At 41.0% G+C, this 20,579-nt stretch overlaps 1 protein-coding gene across 2 annotated transcripts in view; it reads left to right on the plus strand.

The window, feature by feature from the left end:
- Positions 1-333: 333 nt before the first annotated feature.
- LOC136867320 (uncharacterized) overlaps positions 334-20,579 on the plus strand; it is a 152,229-nt gene continuing 131,983 nt past the window's right edge. The window contains exon 1 of one of the 2 annotated variants that reach the window (XM_067144484.2): positions 334-1,872. In XM_067144484.2, the coding sequence (XP_067000585.2) occupies positions 1,344-1,872 (529 nt within the window). In that variant the 5' untranslated portion in view covers positions 334-1,343. The remainder of the gene's footprint in view (positions 1,873-20,579) is intronic. The other variant, XM_067144476.2, reaches the window with a different exon arrangement.

The raw sequence follows: 20,579 nt of genomic DNA on the forward strand, positions 1-20,579 counted from the left end.
AAGTTATAAGAACAACTTGAGAAATATTTCCTACTGTCTGTACGTTGGCACACCTGTGAATAGACAGTATTGGACTACGTTGTCTAGACTTCAGTATATTCATGTTGATGCTGTGTACGCGTTGAGCATGTACAAATACTTTTCTTTATATATATATAAGTGTGTTGTATGTGTCACGTTGTTGGCTTTTAAATCATTATTAAAGACCTAATACATGTTGTTGATGTTGGCAGACCTGCGCGCTAGAGCCTCACTCCGTTCGTCGGTCCGGCTACTAGACTGCTGTGTGCTGTGCAGTCTACTGGCTCAATACCGACTAGCTTCACTCGACGCTCGTGTGGGCGGGTCGTGTTGAGTTGGTTAGTCTGGTTGGCTGGTCTGGCAGTAGCAGACAGGACTTGGCAGCGAGAAGTTGGGCTAGCAGTCAGCAGCTGCAGTTACTGCAAGATCGCCGGCATTTGAAACATGTGAACGTAATAGCAAGCAGTAGCTAGTACTTCCAACGACCAATATTCTCTCAGATATTAACTGGGTTCTCCGATGAAAAGAAAAAGGTGTTACAACTCGAATCGACATGTATCTAGTGATCTTTATAATTCATTCTGCAACTAAACAAAGCTCTAACTACAATACAATCCCGTGTTCGTGCTTATGTGTTCTGTGACCTCAAGTGAAATCATTAAGTATTTATATTATTATTAAATAGACTCAACATTTATTAAACTATGTTTCAATCATCATTAACCTCAAATACCAAAGAATATGAACGTATTTTAAATGACAGGGATGTATAAGACTTTAATAATATGTATACATCTTATATTTCATTATTTCTGACAGTAAACATATTTTATTTCCTCGAATGTAGAATTTTATAATTTCAACATAGTTGTTTAGATTTTTCGAATCCAGGTGTATGTTAATCTTCTTATCGTTCCGACGTCTTCAATTCCGTTAGTTAATGAATCTGTAACTTATTTATTTTGCGTAAAAAGAAGAGAGGTTAATTATAAAATAACTATTTGTAAAAATATAAGCGAGACCGTGTAAAAAGTAAATAATAATAGTAACTTAATAGTAATAATTTATGTAAAATATTACCTGCATTCCGTACTATTATAATAATTTATTTGTAAATTGTTCGATAAATTATAACAAAGAAAACACACTATTTACAATAGTAATTAAAGTCGTCTATATTTATACGTAATTAGACTAATATTCTTCAGAAGACAAGGAACCAATATTTGTAATTAATATAATAAAAATATAAAATACATATTATCCGTATTGTTGAAAGGAAAGGTAACAATGAGGAGAAATGTGATTTGCCATAATCTGCTATGTCGGGATCGGATGGACGGAATAACTTACTTGTGTTGACAACGGCTCCGAAGTGGTGGGTGTATTGGCTAATCTTGGAACTGCAGCTTGCTGCAACGATTACTCAAAATTATATTGGCCGTCTAAGAAAAACTACTGCAACTTATATTAGTGAAGACAATAATAATAGTAACAATAATAAAGTGGCGAACTTCGTAATTGTTGACGATTATGTTGATGATAATAATAATAATAATATAGGTACTGTCATTTCGGCTCGGAACAGAAACAGTAAAGTGTCAAGTTGGTTATTGAAGGAAGGTCGTGCTCGTGGAAGTATTGTCGTCGAGACGAACACTGAACGCACTGTTGGAGAGCAGCAGCGTCCCATTCGCAGCACGCGGAACTACGAGGCAGTCGTTGCAGTGAAAGTTCAGCACCCCTCTTCTTCGCAACGTGTGGTGACATTGAGCACGAGTACTGAAGGCTGTTGCAGTGAGGTGACGTTTCCGGGGCCCATGACACCCCATACACCGCCTGTGGAAGCATGTGAGTAATCTTATTCTTGACAATGAAGTTTAGTTATTATAGATTGCTTTCTTTGATATGATGGTTAATTAAGCATTTAAATGGAAATATTATTTTATTCCTAATTTTAAGCATTTAACTGGAAAGTTAGTTTTACCCCTAAATTGTAAAATTCTTTGCTATCTTTAAAAATGGCTCTTGCTGTTTTGTATGGCATACAGATTTTTTTTACAGAGTTTCTATTACGAATTTTATATCATGACATTGCTTACACATATTCAATTAAACCCAGGGAATTTTCATAGTTATATGTAATTAGCGGTTCAATTTGTTTACATTTATAAAATATGTCATTTACTAAGCCATTAAGTCCACAATTATGAGTTTGTTCTTTTCTTCCTAATTTGTTATTAATTGGCCAATACATTCAAACTACTCATAATCGGTGAATCTGTCACTCGGCGTTTATGTTTCCCAAGGCCATGCATGAAAAGATGCGTTCTGAAAATAATTTCTGAGACTTGAGTAACTGCATTTGTAAAATATGTTTCGTTACATTCAAAATCATCACTATCCATATTGTGGGTCCAGTTTTTCAGGAGAAACTCTGTTTGCATTAATTGAAATCCCAAGGATTACGCGTAGTGCTCCTTTTGCCAATGTAATTTTCACAATCTCAACTGTCATACTTCGGATTTACTCAGAAAACGGAAGGTAATCGGCATATAAACGGAAAATGAAAATGAAAATCCACAGCCTGTTTCCAGTCATTCGATCGGGTCAGGAATGGAATGAATGAAGCCCCATCTAGCGGCGAGGATAGGATATGTGCCGGCTGCCGAAGCCTGTCGCACTTCTCTGAGGCAATGATAAATGAATGACAGATGAAATTAAATGTTAATGGAGTGTGTTGCTGGAATGAAACATGACAGGGAAAACCCGGAGTACCCGGAGAAAAACCTGTCCCGCCTCCGCTTTGCCCACCACAAATCTCACATGGAGTGAGCGGGATTTGAACCACGGTATCCAGCTGTGAGAGGCCGGCGAGCTGCCGCCTGAGCCACGGAGGCTCGCATAAACGGAATATATGAAGTATAAAACGTTTTCCAGTAGTTTGTAGTGGCTTTCGGTGGCCGATGATGACCTCGATGTCAGGCGTTTAAAACAGCAGCCATCATCGTCTTCCTCTAGGAGCTTTCATTATTCATGATGACTCCAGCTCGAATCCCTTCGTGACTCCCGCATGTCCATTAGGTTTATAAACTTCAGCTCATTGCGTTTTGTATCTAAAAGAACTCTGGATCTTTTAATCATTTCACATTCATGTTTAAAGCACGAAGATACGTACTTGAAGGATCGTGAACAAAAAAAAATGTTTTTTAAGCTGATAATTTGGAATATCATGACGAATTTAGTATATATTTTAAATAGTATTAAGTAGAATATTAGAAAAACTAATTTTGTAACTCATCTTTAAAGGATTTTACGATCGGGTCTAACTGGTGAAATTCAAATTTGAGTCAACTCACATTTATAGTCTCTCTACATCCTGACAGTAGGGCTATACTGTCTGATCGGAAATAATTTATCCTTCATTCTAGAGAAGTTTGAAATATGGTAATTCATTATTATGTATGTTAAGTATTCAACCCGAAGGCTGGTTTGGCCCTCAACAACTATGCCATCAGCTGTCATAGATTGCTTGGGCGTCACTGAAGGAGCTTGCCAGGGTAACGAGGAATGGAGGTAGTTTCCCGTTACTTTCCTCGCTGAACTAGAAGTTTCTATTAAGATATCAGTGTGCTAAGCCCACTGAAATGAAATGCACACGCAACCTATGAGCGATATTTTCGCACCATCGTAACGGGGACTGGCTGCATAAGGAATGGCATCACTAGCATCACTTTCATATTGCAAAAGCCAAAGATGAGACAGAGTGGTGGTTATTGTTTTTAGAGGAAGTACAACTAGGCAGTCCGCCTCTGTGGTGTAGTGGTTAGTGTGATTAGCTGCCACCCTCGGAGGCCCGGGTTCAATTCCCGGCTCTGCCACGAAATTTGAAAAGTGGTACGAGGGCTGGAACGGGGTCCACTCAGCCTCGGGAGGTCAACTGAGTAGAGGTGGGTTCGATTCCTACCTCAGCCATCCTGGAAGTGGTTTTCCGTGGCTTCCCACTTCTCCAGGCAAATGCCGGAATGATACCCAACTTAAGGCCACGGCCGCTTCCTTACTTCTACCTTGTCTATCCCTTCCAGTCTTCCCATCCCCCGCCAAGGCCCCGTTTCAGCATAGCAGGCGAGACACTGGTCATCCTCCCCAGTTGTATCCGCGACCCAGAGTCCGACGCTCCAGGACACTGCCCTTGTGGCGGTAGAGGTGGCCTCCCTCGCTAAGTCCGAGGGAAAAGCCAACCCTGGAGGATAAACAGATTAAGAAAGAAAGAAAGAAAGAAAGTACAACTAGGCAACTATCCTCTATATAACACTAATCAGAGAGAAAAATGGAAGGAATCCTACACTTCGAAAACTGAGGGTATCGGCCAAAGAAGGAAAAGGGCCACGAAGAGCGTATGAAAGACCCCCTAGGCCTCCAGTCGTAATACCGTAGGGGTTGGAATAGAATGGATAGAGTTGACCAAGGGAGCTCGAATAGGATAGGTGAAAAGTGAGGAGCCTAACTCAAAGATGAGACTGAGACAGGTACAATGAAAGTAACAATCTGTTCTAGCCCACACCAGAAGACATAGTGCACTGTAAACACCAGGTCTTGACAACAAAGACACATTCGTCATTAGATTATAGAAATTTAAATTTGGATTCGCATTTTCATCAGATCTCAAAGCCTGCTTGAATTACGACACTTACGGACAGCCACTATTAGCTACAGCATTCGAACGTTGCATGTGCAGTCGGTGCTGCACTCCAGTCTATCGCTCTTCTGTCAGAGCTACAAACATAAGTCGTTGCAGAGAGCTTTAATAAGATACATTATTATAAGTCGCTGCAGAGAGCTTTAATAAGATACATTATTATAAGTCTTTGCAGAGAGCTTTAATAAGATACATTATTATATTTTTCATAAATATTTTACTTTTTATAGATTTTCAGGTCAATGCACAAAGAGAAAAGTTATATTATAAAGATGGAAAGCTAATAAAACTACTTCGACTTCATATGGATAATATTTTAGATCTTCTTCATAAATCATTATCTTGTGGTCTGTTCTTCATCCGAAATTTGACTTTCGGCCAAAATGGCAGATATTAAAGAAACAGTAGGCCTAGGTGTACATATTTGAAAATATATCAGAAAATATGATCGAGAAAGAAAGCTAGTATGTTAAACATGCCCTCTCCTTAAATAGCGAAATATACTGTCTAATTAGAAAAGTAGTCCCTCTAGAAGTCACAGCACTTGGTCAAAAGTAATTAGGTAAGAGAAAATGTTAGCAAAACTAATAGTACCGTAGGCCTATCTACTCCATGACACTTCATTGTTTACGATGATCGTCTGTAAAGCTTGAAAAGTAACAGTTTGATAGAAACAGCTCTTTACTGCACAAGAGCTTTATTATTATAATTACTAATGATGACTGTCACCTTACTCCTCCTGTTTTATCTGAGTGCAGATTTCAGGAATGCATTGTAGTTTGGAAATGTGGGTGTCAGATTCAGCGGTATCTAAGAACTAGGAAAATTGAATGAATGCCCTTTCGTCATCAAGATTCAAGATGCCACCACTGAGCTAGAGATCTTAGGTTACAAAGTTCACATACAAGTCTGAGTCGCGAAGTTATGCGGTGTTGTACATCAGACTTTATCCCAAATCGTCTGCGGTGAACGTGCAGGGTTGTACAGCTCTTAGCTTAAAATTATTGTCAAACTAGATCAAGTTTCAATTTTAACTAACCACCAGGGTTTAAAATAAGAATGTTCAATAGTTTCAGAACCCAGCTATTGAGTATTTTATATATTTTTATTTATTTATTTATTTATTTATTTATTTTTGCTAGGGGCTTTACGTCGCACCGACACAGATAGGTCTTATGGCGACGATGGGATAGGAAAGGCCTAGGAGTTGGAAGGAAGCGGCCGTGGCCTTAATTAAGGTACAGCCCCAGCATTTGCCTGGTGTGAAAATGGGAAACCACGGAAAACCATTTTCAGGGCTGCCGATAGTGGGATTCGAACCTACTATCTCCCGGATGTAAGCTCACAGCCGCGCGCCTCTACACGCACGGCCAACTCGCCCGGTATTTTATATTTTAAAATAGGGTCTCTAACTTGTATACTCTTTGAAGCGACTTTAGAAACTTCCATTCTTACATCACATTTCTCTCAATTAAAAAAAAATTGAAAACATTGTTTGTATTGATTCATTTTAGTGACTGTATTATCTTCGTCTCTGGAAGTTGTCTTACCAATAATTATTTGAACTTAGGATGGGGATATATTCTGATGGATTTTAAGTGATGCATTGTCCAATAATCTACTTTCTCGAGGAACTACCACATTTCCTGGCGTCGAAATCGCATTTAGCTTCCCAGACTTGCCTCAAAACTTGTATTATCTGCGCGTTCGACTACAGAGTTCATTGTCTTAATGGAAATAGTCTTCATAAGCAATAAGAATGATGATGAAATATACTTTGACGGAGTTTGAATACCAGGCTTTCCGGAATCAGGGCCATTGTCCATCCCTGAAATAATTTTCCGTGGTTTTTTTATTTTCGGTTCCAGACAGATATCATGATGGTATCTTTATGAAAGACCATCCCCTTTCTTTTAAGTTCCCAATTTATTGTAAATTATTTCTTATCCCTCTTAGACCGTGTTCGCGGTCAGATGAAAGACTTGTGTTCCGAATTAAATGCCCTTAACTTACAATGTGTCCGCCTCTGTGGTGTAGTGGTTAGTGTGATTAGCTGCAACCCCCGGAAGTCCGGGTTCGATTCCCGGCTCTGCCACGAAATTTGAAAAGTGGTACGAGGGCTGGAACGGGGTCCACTCAGCCTCGGGAGATCAACTGAGTAGAGGTGGGTTCGATTCCCACCTCAGCCATCCTGGAAGTGGTTTTCCGTGGTTTCCCACTCCTCCTCCAGGCAAATGCCGGGATGGTACCTAACTTTAGGCCACGACCGTTTCCTTTCCTTGCCAGACCCATCCAATCTTTCCATCCCGCCACAAGGCCCCTGTTCAGCATAACATGTGAGGCCGCCTGGGCGAGGTAGTGGTCGTTCTCCCCAGTTGTATCCCCGACCCAGAGTCTGAATCTCCAGGACACTGCCAAATTTAAATTTCTATAATCTAATGACGAATGTGTCTTTGTTGTCAAGACCTGGTGTTTACAGTGCACTATGTCTTCTGCGGTAGAGGTGGGATCCCTCGCTGAGTCCGAGGGAGAAACCGACCCTGGAGGGTAAACAGATTACGAACGAACGAACGAACTTACAATGTACTGCCTGTTAGGACGGTAGAGGAATTACCCTTCCCTAAGGTCGAGGAAGAAGCAGCGCTGGGGCGCAAACCAACAAATTAATAAAAATAAATAATATTCATTGATTAGAAACTACATCGGTATTAAACTATTTTTTAAAGATTCCGAAATCCGTTTGTAGACTGTGCAAGGCACTTTCACTTTCATTCTGGCCTCTCAGTCAGCTGGTGAACTGCAGTGCATAATATAAATCGCCCGCTCCAAGGTCATGAGACCCGAAGGACACGAGAGGTTCAGCGATAGAGACTACTGCTGTTACTTCATTATATGAACTTGGGATGCGTTGGTTCTGAGGAGTGTCATATTGTTGTGGTGTCTGTACTACTATGTGTCTGTAATTGGAACAAAATTTGACCGTTAATGTCAGTGGAATAAGAAACAAAGGTAGCACTTTATTGTTTTTCTAAGATTGAAGTGTAACGGAGCAAAGTAAAGCCATCTGAAGGATATCTGACTGTGGGACTGTAACTCATTTTTCCCTAAGTGTATGAATTGTGGCCATTGTGGCTGTAGCTTAAATGGACTGAGCTATCTTTACTGTAAGCGTAAAATGTTAAGGTCTATTCTAATAATGTTGTGGTTGATCTAACATCTGGAGAATCTGACTCCGTAACATCATTAGCTTCTACGGCTTCCTTCGTGGAGGGAAAAATCTAAGTTTTGATTTTACATCTATTTGTAAAATCGTTCGCAATGATGATGATATTAAAAACAAACAAACTTCATGATGCTAAGCTCCGATGGGCCTTGGCCTACCAAGCGACTGCTGCTAAAATTGCTAAAATTGAAGTCCTGCAGATTTCGAGGTGACGCGGGCTCAACGCGGCGAATCCTCTCGGCCGTTATTCTAGATCGCGACCGCTATCTCACCGTTAGATAGCCCCTCAACTGTACTCCCTTAGGTTGAGTGGACCTCGAACCGTGTGTCAGTTCCAGGTTACAATCCCTGACCTGGCTGGGAAGAAACAGGCATACTACTTCACGGCATGGTATGATAATAGCATCCATTATTCGAGTGAACCGTGATTCCCTGTAGACGAATCCCTGCACGCTCGGTTGACGCAGGATAACAACAACAACCCGTGTCAGCATATTATTTACTGGTAAGTTTAAGAACCCCATTTCAGGAAAATACTTACCGCACTCTGAAGTCCCACAATAAAGAACGCTAACACAGTCCAATTATTGCCATAGAAGAGAATGCCTGAATAACTTAGTGGCCAGGGAATGGTGGCATAAATTAATCACTAATCAGATAAAGTGTAAAGATTTATGGCGTCTTTAACACCTTTTTCTAGAAGCTCGCAGCATTCTGCTGCTCTGAAAATACAGTACATCAACACCTGCAAAGACTGTCAAACTTGTTATTATAATAGTTGTGATGTTGATGGTGTTGGTTATTGTTTTACGGGAAATACAAGGCAACCATCCCCATCTTTACCCTCAATAATCTTGCAATTATCTGCTATTTATAGGAAAATGTGTGCTTGTATGGTGCTGAATCGTGTTGTATGTTTTCCGGGAATGTTGTGAATAACACAAAACACCCTGCTCTCGAGACAACGCAAAAAGCGTTCACAATTATAGTACCATGACCCGAAAGTAATTGAACCCAGGACTCCGAGGCCCGAAGACCACGACGCTGATCTGTCAGCCACAGATCCCGCACAAATCTAAAGGATATGATGTATTAGATTTTTCCTTAAACATGAAAAAATTGATGTAGACATTTTGTTGTTATTAGTGTTTCTCAGCCATTTAACGTGGCGTTTACACTGGCAGGTATTCTGGTCGTATTTCTAAGGTGTTAGAAAAGTGTACTTTACGAATTTATTTTACAATTTGCTTCACGTCGCAGGTCTTATGGCGACGATTGGTTAGGAAAGGACTAGGAATGGGAATGAAGCGACCGTGGCCTTAATTAAGGCACAGCCCCAGCATTTGCCTGGTGTGAAAACGGGAAAACCATCTTGAGGACTGCCGACAGTGGGGTTCGAACCCACTATCTCCCGAATGCAAGCTTAAAACTATGCGACCCAAACCACGCAGCCACTTGCACAGCCTTTTAATTTTTTTAGGTCTGTAAAGGCGAAGTTGATGTAGAGAACAAACCGAGGACTGTAGTGCTTCAGACATCCTTCCTTTAAATGTTTTGTAATATCTTCACATCACACTAACACATATATAGTTCTCTGGCAACAAACGGACCGAATGGGTAGGACGTTAAGGTACAGCCCTGGCATTTGCGGGGTGTGAAAATGGGAAACCATGGAAAACCATCTTCAAAACTGCTAACGATGGGATTCGAACCTAGCATCTTACGATTGCAAGCTTGCAAGTAGCCTACACGACACGCAACGCGTAGCGAGCTCACTCGGTATTGACAATCTATCTAGCTATGTATCTTAAATATCTTCTTTAGAATACATGCATGTACGAAGTAAAGGGATTCACAAGATCCCGATGCACTTTTCTATGGTAGTGGTTAATAATCTCCTGTTTGGAGGCTTTTTCGATTCTCAGACCAGTCAACGATTTTTTTTTTTTTTTTTTTTTGCTATTTGCTTTAAGTCGCACCGACACAGATAGGTCTTATGGCGACGATGGGATAGGAAAAGACTAGGAATGGGAAGGAAGCGGCCGTGGCCTTAATTAAGGTACAGTCCCATCATTTTCGTGGTGTGAAAATGGGAAACCACGGAAAACCATCTTCAGGGCTGCCGATAGTGGGGTTCAAACACACTATCTCCCGGATGCGAGTTCACAGCTGCGCGCCCCTAACCGCACAGCCAAGTCAGCGATTTAAGAGTATTAATATGAACTGTTCTGAAGCTCTTAAGCTGGTGAGGATATCTGGGAACCTGCCTAATTCTCTTGTAGATCGAGGAGTAGAGATGAACTAGCCACCTCGCAGGATTCGAACTCGGTCTCAGGACGTCTATCTAGCGGTCCTAAGCGAAGCTAGCCAAAAATCAGGTTAGGCTGTGTGGTGTCTATCCCAGGAAAGCGCTGCAAAGAAATAATTGCCATTATAGGATTAGATCAGCACTAGCTTCGGCATTAAGAGAAATGAAATGGCAAGTTTAGGACTGTGTCTCTTCTGCGGGGTCGAATAGAAGAGTCGACATCATTGTCATTCATCAAAAAATGAACACATTTTCAAAGAGTCATTGAGTAGGCGACTGAGGTTCACACAGGAAAGAGAGATGTATGAACCATGCCTTTCTTATTTAAGCGAATATTACAATATCCGACCTGAACATTGGTCGGTTAAAGGACTGTTATTTGGTAGCAGGGGAGGTACTACATAATACACCTGGAATATTTTGAAAGAGTTAGGTATCCTCCGAAATACACTCAACATCACAATAGACATTATCAAAAACTCGTTAAGCATTCTGCACCACCTCATTTATATTTCATGACTGTCAATCTAGCCCACCCTATGAAACTGTTGTATTTTCCTTTCGTGAAGTATGAGTCCAAGGAGTTCTTTATTTGTACATCTTCTTCTTCTTAATCTGTTTACCCACCAGGGTCGGTTTTTCCCTCGGACTCAGCGAGGGATCTCACCTCTACCGCCTCAAGGGCAATGTCCTGGAGCTTTAGACTCTGGGTCGGGGATACAACTGGGCAGGATGACCAGTATCTCGCCCAGGCGGCTTCACCTATGCTGAACAGGGGCCTTGCGGGGAATGGGAAGATTGGAAGGGATAGACAAGGAAGAGGGAAGGAAGCGGCTGTGGCCTTAAGTTAGGTACGATCCCGGCATTTGCCTGGAGGAGAAGCGGGAAACCACGGAAAACCACTTCTAGGATGGCTGAGGTGGGAATCGAACCCACCTCTACTCAGTTGACCTCCCGAGGCTGAGTGGACCCGTTCCAGTCCTCGTACTACTTTTCAAATTTAATGGCAGAGCCGGGAATCGAACCCGGGCCTCCGGGGGTGGCAGCTAATCACACTAACCACTACACCACAGAGGCGGACTATTTGTACATACAAATTATTTATTTATTCCAAATTGTAACATTACGTCTAGTAGTGTTTTTGTAAAATTCAGGATCCTTATAGTTACACGTAGTACGTGTGCTGATGTTTTTATCTATATATATATATATATATATATATATATATATATATATATATATATTGGAATGAAACTGACCGCTTTTTCTTTAACGTGCTGCGGTACTAAATTCCGGCACCTCGGCGTCACCGTGAAAGAAAAGTTAGTGGGACGTAAAAGCCAATGAAGACAAATCGATGTTGGGCGCAATGAATCGCATCCTTTCACTTCTTTCATCAGTCAAGACAGTCTACGCTTTCTGTCTTTTTCCTGAAAACCCCCGAAACTTTCTAATCCTATTGAGAAATATAAGCAGCTTTGATCAAGTGGCTGCGCGGTTTGGGTCACGTAGCTATCAGCTTGCATTCGGGAGATACGGGGTTCGAATCCCACTGTCGGCAGTCCTGAAGATGGTTTTCTGTGGTTTCCCATTTTTACACCAGGCAAATTTTGGGACTGTACCTTAATTAAGGCCACTGTTGCTTCCTTTCCACACCTAACCCTTTTCTGTCCCATCGTCGCCAGAAGCCCTACCTGTGTCGGTGCGATGTGAAGCCAATTATAAATATATAAACATACCGGGTTGTTCACCAGCCCCTTATTTTTTCGGATGCAGGCAACACAAATAACGCGTATGACTTAAAATAATATCCTTATAATTTAGTTTTATGAACACCATATGAATTAAAATTCCTCCTTGTGGTCAGTAAGGCTCTCCGCTACCCGTGTGTCATCACTGTAAATTGATCCACGGACCTATGCAAAGGAAAAGCTACTATGCACAATTCCGCGGGTGTTGCAGCAACACGTTTCTCATAGGCCTTAACCTCAGTCAGTTACAGTTACACAAATCCGACATTACAGTAACACGTATATTCGGATAGATCTCACACGCGCAGTAAATCCACTGTTATGATTTTCACAGTCGCATACGTCTTTTTCTTGAGACTGATCCTACATGTGGATTTAGTCCTTTTTCCTGCCAGATACCGTTCCGACGTTAACCCTACGGGGAGTGATGTATTCACAAGTGCCTGTCTGTGTGGTTGTTGGTAGCGACAGCACATGCCTTTAAAATTCATCAGTGTGTAATGGAATACAGTTTAGAAATTCCCTGCCATAAGTCGAGGCGAAATAAGCTACCGGTACTCAAGCACCGAAGGCCAGCTGATAAGTGAATGACCTTGCAGTGTGTTGATATTTAGTTTGTCAATTTTATTTCCTTACTTTTTTCAATTCATGGCATATAGAAATTAGCTGACTTTGAGGAGATGCCTGACTGAATTTTACCACTCTTACATTTTTAATGATAACGGTATCATTACCAAAGTTTTTTTTCTTACACGTGGCTTTACGCCGCACCGACACAGATAGGTCTTATGGCGATGATGGGATAGGAAAGACCTAGGAGTTGGAAGGAAGCGGCCGTGGCCTTAATTAAGGTACAGCCCCGGCATTTGCCTGGTGTGAAAATGGGTAACCATGGAAAACCATCTTCAGGGCTGCCGACAGTGGGATTCGAACCCACTATCTCCCGGATCCAAGCTCACAGCCGCGCGCCTCTAACCGCATGGCCAACTCGCCCAGTTTACCAAAGTTTAATACCTCATTTAAACTCTCATTAGTAACATCATAACAATGTACAGCCTTTTCGTTGAGTAGTTCCGAAATCATTTTAAATTCTTGTAAATATTTGCTGTAATTATGTGTAATAAAAGGTGAGTTTAATATCAACCGTGCCGCACCGGCATTTGAAATCATTTTATGTAATGTGATTGCCTATTTCTAAAATTGATTGTATTTTTACGGTGAACTTAAATATTTCTACATATAAAAATTTGTCGAAATATTCACTTTTGAAACTCACAGCAAATTAAATTTTAGTTTATCAAGTTTTGAAGAGACTTACATTGCAGGGACATTTTGTATCAGCTTAGAATCTGTATTGTATGCAGTCTTTTTAAATTGCTATTAAAGTCGTCAAAATCGCCGGAGTAACTAAGAAATGTCGTATGGCTTTTCGTGCCGGGATATCCCAGGACGGGTTCGGCTTGCCAGGTGCAGGTCTTTCTATTTGACACCCGTAGGCGACCTGCGCGTCGTGAAGAGGATGAAATGATGATAAAGACAACACATACACCCAGCCCCCGTACCACTGGAATTAACCAATTAAGATTAAAATCCCCGACCCGGCCGGGAATCGAACCCGGGACCCTCTGAACCGAAGGCCAGTACGCTGACCGTTCAGCCAACGAGTCGGACATCGCTTAGTGGTAGGTGAAGAATTGCTCCCACTAACTAAATCCTTATGGTTTTCGGAGAAGAAGTGCCGAAAGTTTGTCTCGTATTGGCTGGCGCATTTGAGCACTTTCAAATACCACCGGGTTGTAACGTGATTGAACCCACCAGCTGAGGCACAGGTCAGCGCTTCTACCGTCTAAACTAGTCGATCCGGCAATCTTCATGAATATTTTTTAATTAAAGCTCTACCTTCAGTCAGTCTAGTTACACAGTGGAAGAAACTGTAAGGTAGACACTGGTATTATTAAGGAAAACAGTCATCCTTTTACTCATTATTAAAAGCACTTCCTTGACATTCTCCTAGGGAAGACTTCTCACTCACTATTCGCTTTAGAGTCCAGTACACCAGCGATGTGCTGCAACCTTATTGCAAGGAAGCCTTGGCCTTAATTGTGACTGTTGAAACAGTAGAAACGTTGCATAAATGAGCAAGGTTGTCTACTGCAAGGCACGTTGGCTTGTTTCTACTTTTAATTTATTTTAAGGGCCATACACGTATTATCCTTAGTCATTTGCGATGGTCCGTAATCCGATGATTACGATGATGATTGTAGCTTTAAATGCCTTAACATGAGAGTAATCTATATATAGTGTTACTGGAATGCTTGTGATAGTGTATCTAAGCTTAGATATTCTTAGTCTAGCACAAGAATGGGAATCTGGTGTTTAAAACAAAGCGTTCTAGCATTTTCGTGTAGCTCATGAGCAGTAGCGTTGCTTGTGAAAAACACGGGCGGAAGTCACAACAGCTATGAACGCAGGTGAAGAAAATAAAAATATCAGAGTGTTGAGGTAGATCAGGTGAAAACAAGGGGCATCTGTAGTAATCGGGCGAAGTGATACACAGTGATACACAGGTCCTCGCCCCCAGTCCCAGCCCCCATCAGCCAATTTGTCTAATTAGAAAGAAAGGAAACGTGTAGTTTTACCTGACTGTTGATATCGTGACCATAGCCACGGGACCTCCAGTATTACGAGGAATCCGAACCACAGGAACATGAATTTTAATTTCAGAAATACCACATGCATTGTCCAGAATTCGAAACACGACCGCTTTCGTGAGAAGCCAGTGACAATGACACTGGGGTCTCACCCAATCTTCCCCAACTTTTCTCTCAATCCCTTGTATCGATTCTTTTCGAAGTTAGAATCTTTAGTGTTATAATCTTCGAATTTTTAATGGCAAGTTTAATATTAACTGGACCTATTTGCCCAGGTGAGTGGCTCAGACGTTAGAGCGCTGGCTTTCTGAGCCCAAGTTGGCAGTTTCGTTACTAGCTCAGTACGATGGTATTTGAAGGTGCTCAAATACGCCAGCCTCGTCATGGTAGACTTACCGGTACGTAAAGGAACTCCTGCGGGTCAAAAGTCTTGCCCCTCGTCGTCACTGTAACCGTAAAAATTGCTAATGGGACGTAAAATCAATAACATTATCATTAGGACACGTTTACAGATCTCCTTCGGGTGAGTCATAGAAGGGAAGTTTTACTTAACGTAACTCAACTGCAATATTGTCGTAAAGCCTGCAGTGCAAGGAACTGAATAACGACAGTGTAAATCTATAGTAATGTCTAAAAGTTCTTGTTTCGAAGGTATCGGTATAGTCTCTCATATTCATTTAATACCTCCGTTTCTTAAGTAGTATCTACGTTTTCTTTGCTTCATTTATTTTACTGATTTTCCACAAGAACAATGTGTTCAAACTCCTGGGAATTCCTTGACCCGTGTAATATTAATTTAAATTATCGAAACTTACAATTCCACAATTCTTTCTTTGAAAATTTCACTGTGCATATAAAACGCTAAAATGCACCTTCACCAGCATAATAATAATAATAATAATAATAATAATAATAATAATAATAATAATAATAATAATAATAATAAACCAAACCCCATGGCACTACAGCCCTTGAAGGGCCTTGGCCTACCAAGCGACCGCTGCTCAGCCCGAAGGCCTCCAGATTACGAGGTGCCGTGTGGTCAGCACGACGAATCCTCTCGGCCGTTATTCTTGGCTTTCTAGACCGGTAATAATAATAATAATAATAATAATAATAATAATAATAATAATAATAATAATAATAATAATAAAAACCATTGGCGCAATACAGGCCATTAAAGCCATTGGCTTGCCAAGATGGCTGCTGCTAATTTTAGTGTTACTTGGTTAGTGTATTACTTGGCTTCCGTCACCTCTCGAATCAGCCAGCCCCTCAGTTGGTCCCACGAATTTGAGTGAATTCCGGCCGAGTCCTCGGTCCAGAATTGAAATTCTTGGACCGACTGGAAACCGAACCGATGGTCTCTGGGTAAGAGGCAGGTACGCTACCCGTATTATTATTATTATTATTATTATTATTATTATTATTATTATTATTATTATTATTATTATTATTATTATTATTATTATTATGGAAGTTTAACGTCCCGTCCAGTTCAGTACCATGTGGGACAGACTGGTTCTCTCTGGAGCCCGATAGGTTTTGTCTTCAGGATTTAACTAAATTTCTATCGCGGGCTGAGTGAACCTCAGAACCATGTGCTTCCTTTGATTCGGCAGTGACGTTTCTAGATTCTTCGACATTACGACGGTGAAGTGAACCCACATCCTATAGGGTAAAGCAAACACGCCTTTACTACCCAGGCTAAGAAATCACTTGGGTAGCCCATGTACAGTATGTTTCAAAATTCATATATCATTGCTGGACGTCAACCACCTTGGAAATTAAGGCCTCCAGCCATTATAATGTCTGTGTATTGTTTGATATAAATGTATTTTACTAGGCAAATTTTATAAGCATGCAGTATTTAGCATAATACGTACGGTATTAAAATGTATGTATGTATTCAATGACGTAGTTACAATTACAAGAGTGATACCGTGACATGTTCCGTTCGGAAACCAAAGGATGGAATACCGATGTTTATAATCATCCATCTGCCCTTTTCACATTGTAGCAATTCCCCAGATTACGTTTTATTTTGATTTTACCGGGCGAGTTGGCCCTGCGGTTAGGGGCGCGCAGCTGTGAGTTTGCATCCAGGAGCGAATCCCACTGTCGGCAGCCCTGAAGATTGTTTTCCGTGGTTTCCCATTTTCACACCTGAATTAAGGCCACGGTTGCTCCCTTCCCACTCCTAGGCCTTTCCTATCCCATCGTCGCCATAAAACCTATCTGTGTCTGTATGACAGGCCTGGTGCGATTTTTTTCTCGCAGACGCCCTACTGGGCGACCTGCATGTCTGTGATGATGAGGGCCCTACCTACGATGATTTCTAATGCTGAATACGCCACACACACACCCAGCCCCCGAGCTACTGGAATTAACCAATTAACGTTAAAATCCCCGACCCGGCCGGGAATCGAACCCGGGACCCTCTGGACCAAAGGCCATCACGCTAACAATTTTGCCATGGAGCCGGACGTCGCGACGTAAAGCTAATTGTGAAAAAACATTTTATTTCTATGGCACGTCCCTCGGTCCCAAATAACAATAGTACCCAAATATAGGCTATCAGTATAAAGTGCATTCACCCATCTTTCACTCAGTACATACCGGGTACTGAGTGGCGATGATTTCATCGTCCTTAGGCTATAAAAAGTGCATAAAACAGCTCTAACTACAGTAGGTATGGAAGATGTTTCTGTATGATTATGAGAAAGAGGGAGTTCAAGGTTCTAGAATTGTCCAATTTCAGTTTGAAGAAACTCTTCCATTAAAACAAAATATTAATGCTCAGTGAGGAAGCTGCTCTACTGCATTGGAATAAAGTAAGTCTTTCGTAGCCTTCAATTCGCACGTAATGATTACGATAAGAAACATTCCTTCAGGTCCTTGTTTACGATGGTTTTCGGAATGAATTAAATCTGGTGTGATGCTACAATACAATATTATCATTAAGTATGATATTTTTAATGAACTAACGAACTTAAAATTATACTGTGCTTGCAATGACACCGGTTTACTTAAGTTATAGTTACTGCAGTTTACTAGTGACGCTGCTGCTTCAGAAGGGAAATATTTTCTACAGTAGTAGTGCACTGCTACTTTCTCAGCACTGATAACTAGGGCCCGCAGCTTTGTGTAATATCAAAGTGCGAAATACGGACTATCCGGGAAATATGTAATTATTTAATATTCCCAAATAGGTAACTAAATAAATAATATTCATAAAATATGTAATAGTATTAATGCCCTAAATTTACAAAATGTTCGTAAATTCCTTTTGTTATGACTTAAGGTTATATCACAGTTATATACAGTCGTGAAGCTCTAATAAAAGGAAGGTTCATCCACTTGATAGCTGGAGCGACACTAGCACCTCTAGCGGCTAGGTAGAGGCAACTTGCTAGCAGACAACAGGGACCGAATTACCACCACAGTCTAAAAAGGTCATAACTTCTGAACCATCCATGCAAATACTGTCCTGGCAAGGTTATTATAATCTTTATGAAATAGTGGAGGAGGTCAAACAATTTATTTCGATGAGGAGTTCGAGGATAATATCGAAATATTTAATCCTAAGGAGTTATGTTTTTTTTATCGCGGACTAGAACATAAAATCGCTTCTAGAGGGCAGCCGGTTCGAAATAGGTATATACCATCGCGGACTTTTTTTTTTGTAGAGGTTTCAGGCAGCGTAAGCCAAGAAAGCAAGCGACCGACCATGGTAGAGCGCTGGCCTTCTTAGCCCAACTTGGCAGGTTCGATGTCGATGTCGATGTCGCTCGGTCGGTCAACGATAGACCCCACATGTAAGCGTAAGAATTGTAGAGCATTGAAACCTCTACAAAAAAGTCCGGGATGGTATATACCTATTTAGAACCGGTTGCCCTCTAGAAGCGATTTTATGTTATAGTCCGCGGTAAAAAAAAATAACTCCTTAAGATTAAATAAATATTTCGATATTATCCTCGAATTCCTCATCGAAATAAATTGTTTGACCTCCTCCACTATTTCATAAGGATTACAATAACCTTGTCAGGACATTATTTGCATGAATGGTTCAGGAGTTATAACCATTTTAGACTGTAGTGGTAATTCGTTCCCTGTTGTCTGCTAGCAAGTTGCCTCTAGCTCGCCGCTTGGAGCGCTGTAGTCGCATCAGATGAAAAATATCATCAGAGCCTCGCGACTGTATATATTAGACTGTGGTTATATTATGAGACAATAAACTTGTTTAAAATATCTCCATATTTTATGACAAAGTCATCGTTGTTGCTTTAGATTACTGTACATATAGTCTACTGTTTTCTCATTTTAACTAGGCCTATATTAAATAATTGAATTAAAGGCATAATCAAAATACCTCAAATATTACAAAATAACGTTATGCATAATGGTTTAAATTGTCCATTTCGTTTTCAGGGTTCCGTTTCACTTATAAATGCTTAATAGATGCCCAAAGTTGTTGTTAATAGCCCCCATATTCTTATGTCATTACACAAATTCTGTTTCGTTACTTGTAGAGTATATTACACAACGCATTATTGCAGCTAATTTTCTGTTGCCCTCGTGCCCTGAACAAGTAAATGTTACCGAATGGAGTTAACATAGAATATGTCTTTAAACCCCTACTAAGTAACACAAATTGTACAGCAACTTTTTTTATTGTGATGCTCAGTGTGTCACCAAGTTTTTCTCCAAGCTTTCCATTGTGATGTTTTGGCGCTGATCCGTAAAATTCTCTTTTAGGCTGAGAAAGGCCGTTCAACATTGCAGGAAGTCACTGGTGCATATTTTAAAAGGTAGAACTAACTGGGTGAAATATCTTCCGGGGGCTCTTCTTGTTCGCCACGAATGATCTTGCAAACATACAGAGAGCTTGAATAACCTAGATTTTGTTTCAAGACTGCATGGAGTTCGTTGGAAGCTTTGACCAATGAAAGGCGCCTAGCCATCCCAAATTCTGAGGAAGGAGTGGTGCTGTTATATGCAGTTTAGGCACTCGGACCTACTTTCCCAGACAAAGGGTTAGAAATCCCAATATTCTATATACTGTAAGACTATTTTACTGTAGTTACTAGGTAGGGGTTATTCTTCCCGAAGGCAGGTCCGAACCTCCGCAGAGGTGTTCCTGAGCTGGAGTTTACGTGCGGTAGGGTGGCCAGCTCCTTTCCGCTCCTCCATTCGCTTACCCCCCCAAAACAGCGCGTGGCAACCCATCCAACTCCTGACCACGCCCAATGTTGCTTAACTTCGGAGATCTCACGGGATCCGGTAAAAGGTAAGGGTGTGTTCTACCCGAAGGCAGGTCCGAACCTCCGCAGAGGTGTACCTAAGCCGGAGTTTACGTACGGTAGCATGGCCAGTTCCTTTCCGCTCCTCCATTCCCTTACCCCCACCAACAGCGCGTGGCAACCCATCCACTTCTCAACCACGCCCAATGTTGCTTAACTTCGGAGATCTCACGGTATCCGGTGTTTCAACACGGCTACGGCCGTTGGCTACTGTAGTTACCATAGTCTGAAAATTAAGCAAGTTAACACTATTTTACATTTTTTAATGATTTCCTATATATGTACAAAAATGTTACATTTTTATATAATATGTGAAAATATATAATATTACTAAGAATATGTAAAAATATGTACAATGTGACACGGGTATAACCATATCAGAAACATAATTCACCGACATTTTCCGTTGTCTACAAGTAAAGGAATGGAATTTGAAATGACATAAGGATCTGGGCGCTGCTGTTAACAACTGTCAACTAAAAGGTGCTAATTTAGGCAACTATTAAGGATTTATATGTGGAATAGAAACCTGCAATCGAAGTGGACAATTCAAACCAAAGGGATGCTTAGCTCAGCCGGTAGAGGCATGACTGGCTCACCCATTAGGACGTGGATTCTATTTC

This window comes from Anabrus simplex, chromosome 1, assembly GCF_040414725.1.
Source record: "Anabrus simplex isolate iqAnaSimp1 chromosome 1, ASM4041472v1, whole genome shotgun sequence".
Classification (NCBI taxonomy): domain Eukaryota; kingdom Metazoa; phylum Arthropoda; class Insecta; order Orthoptera; family Tettigoniidae; genus Anabrus; species Anabrus simplex.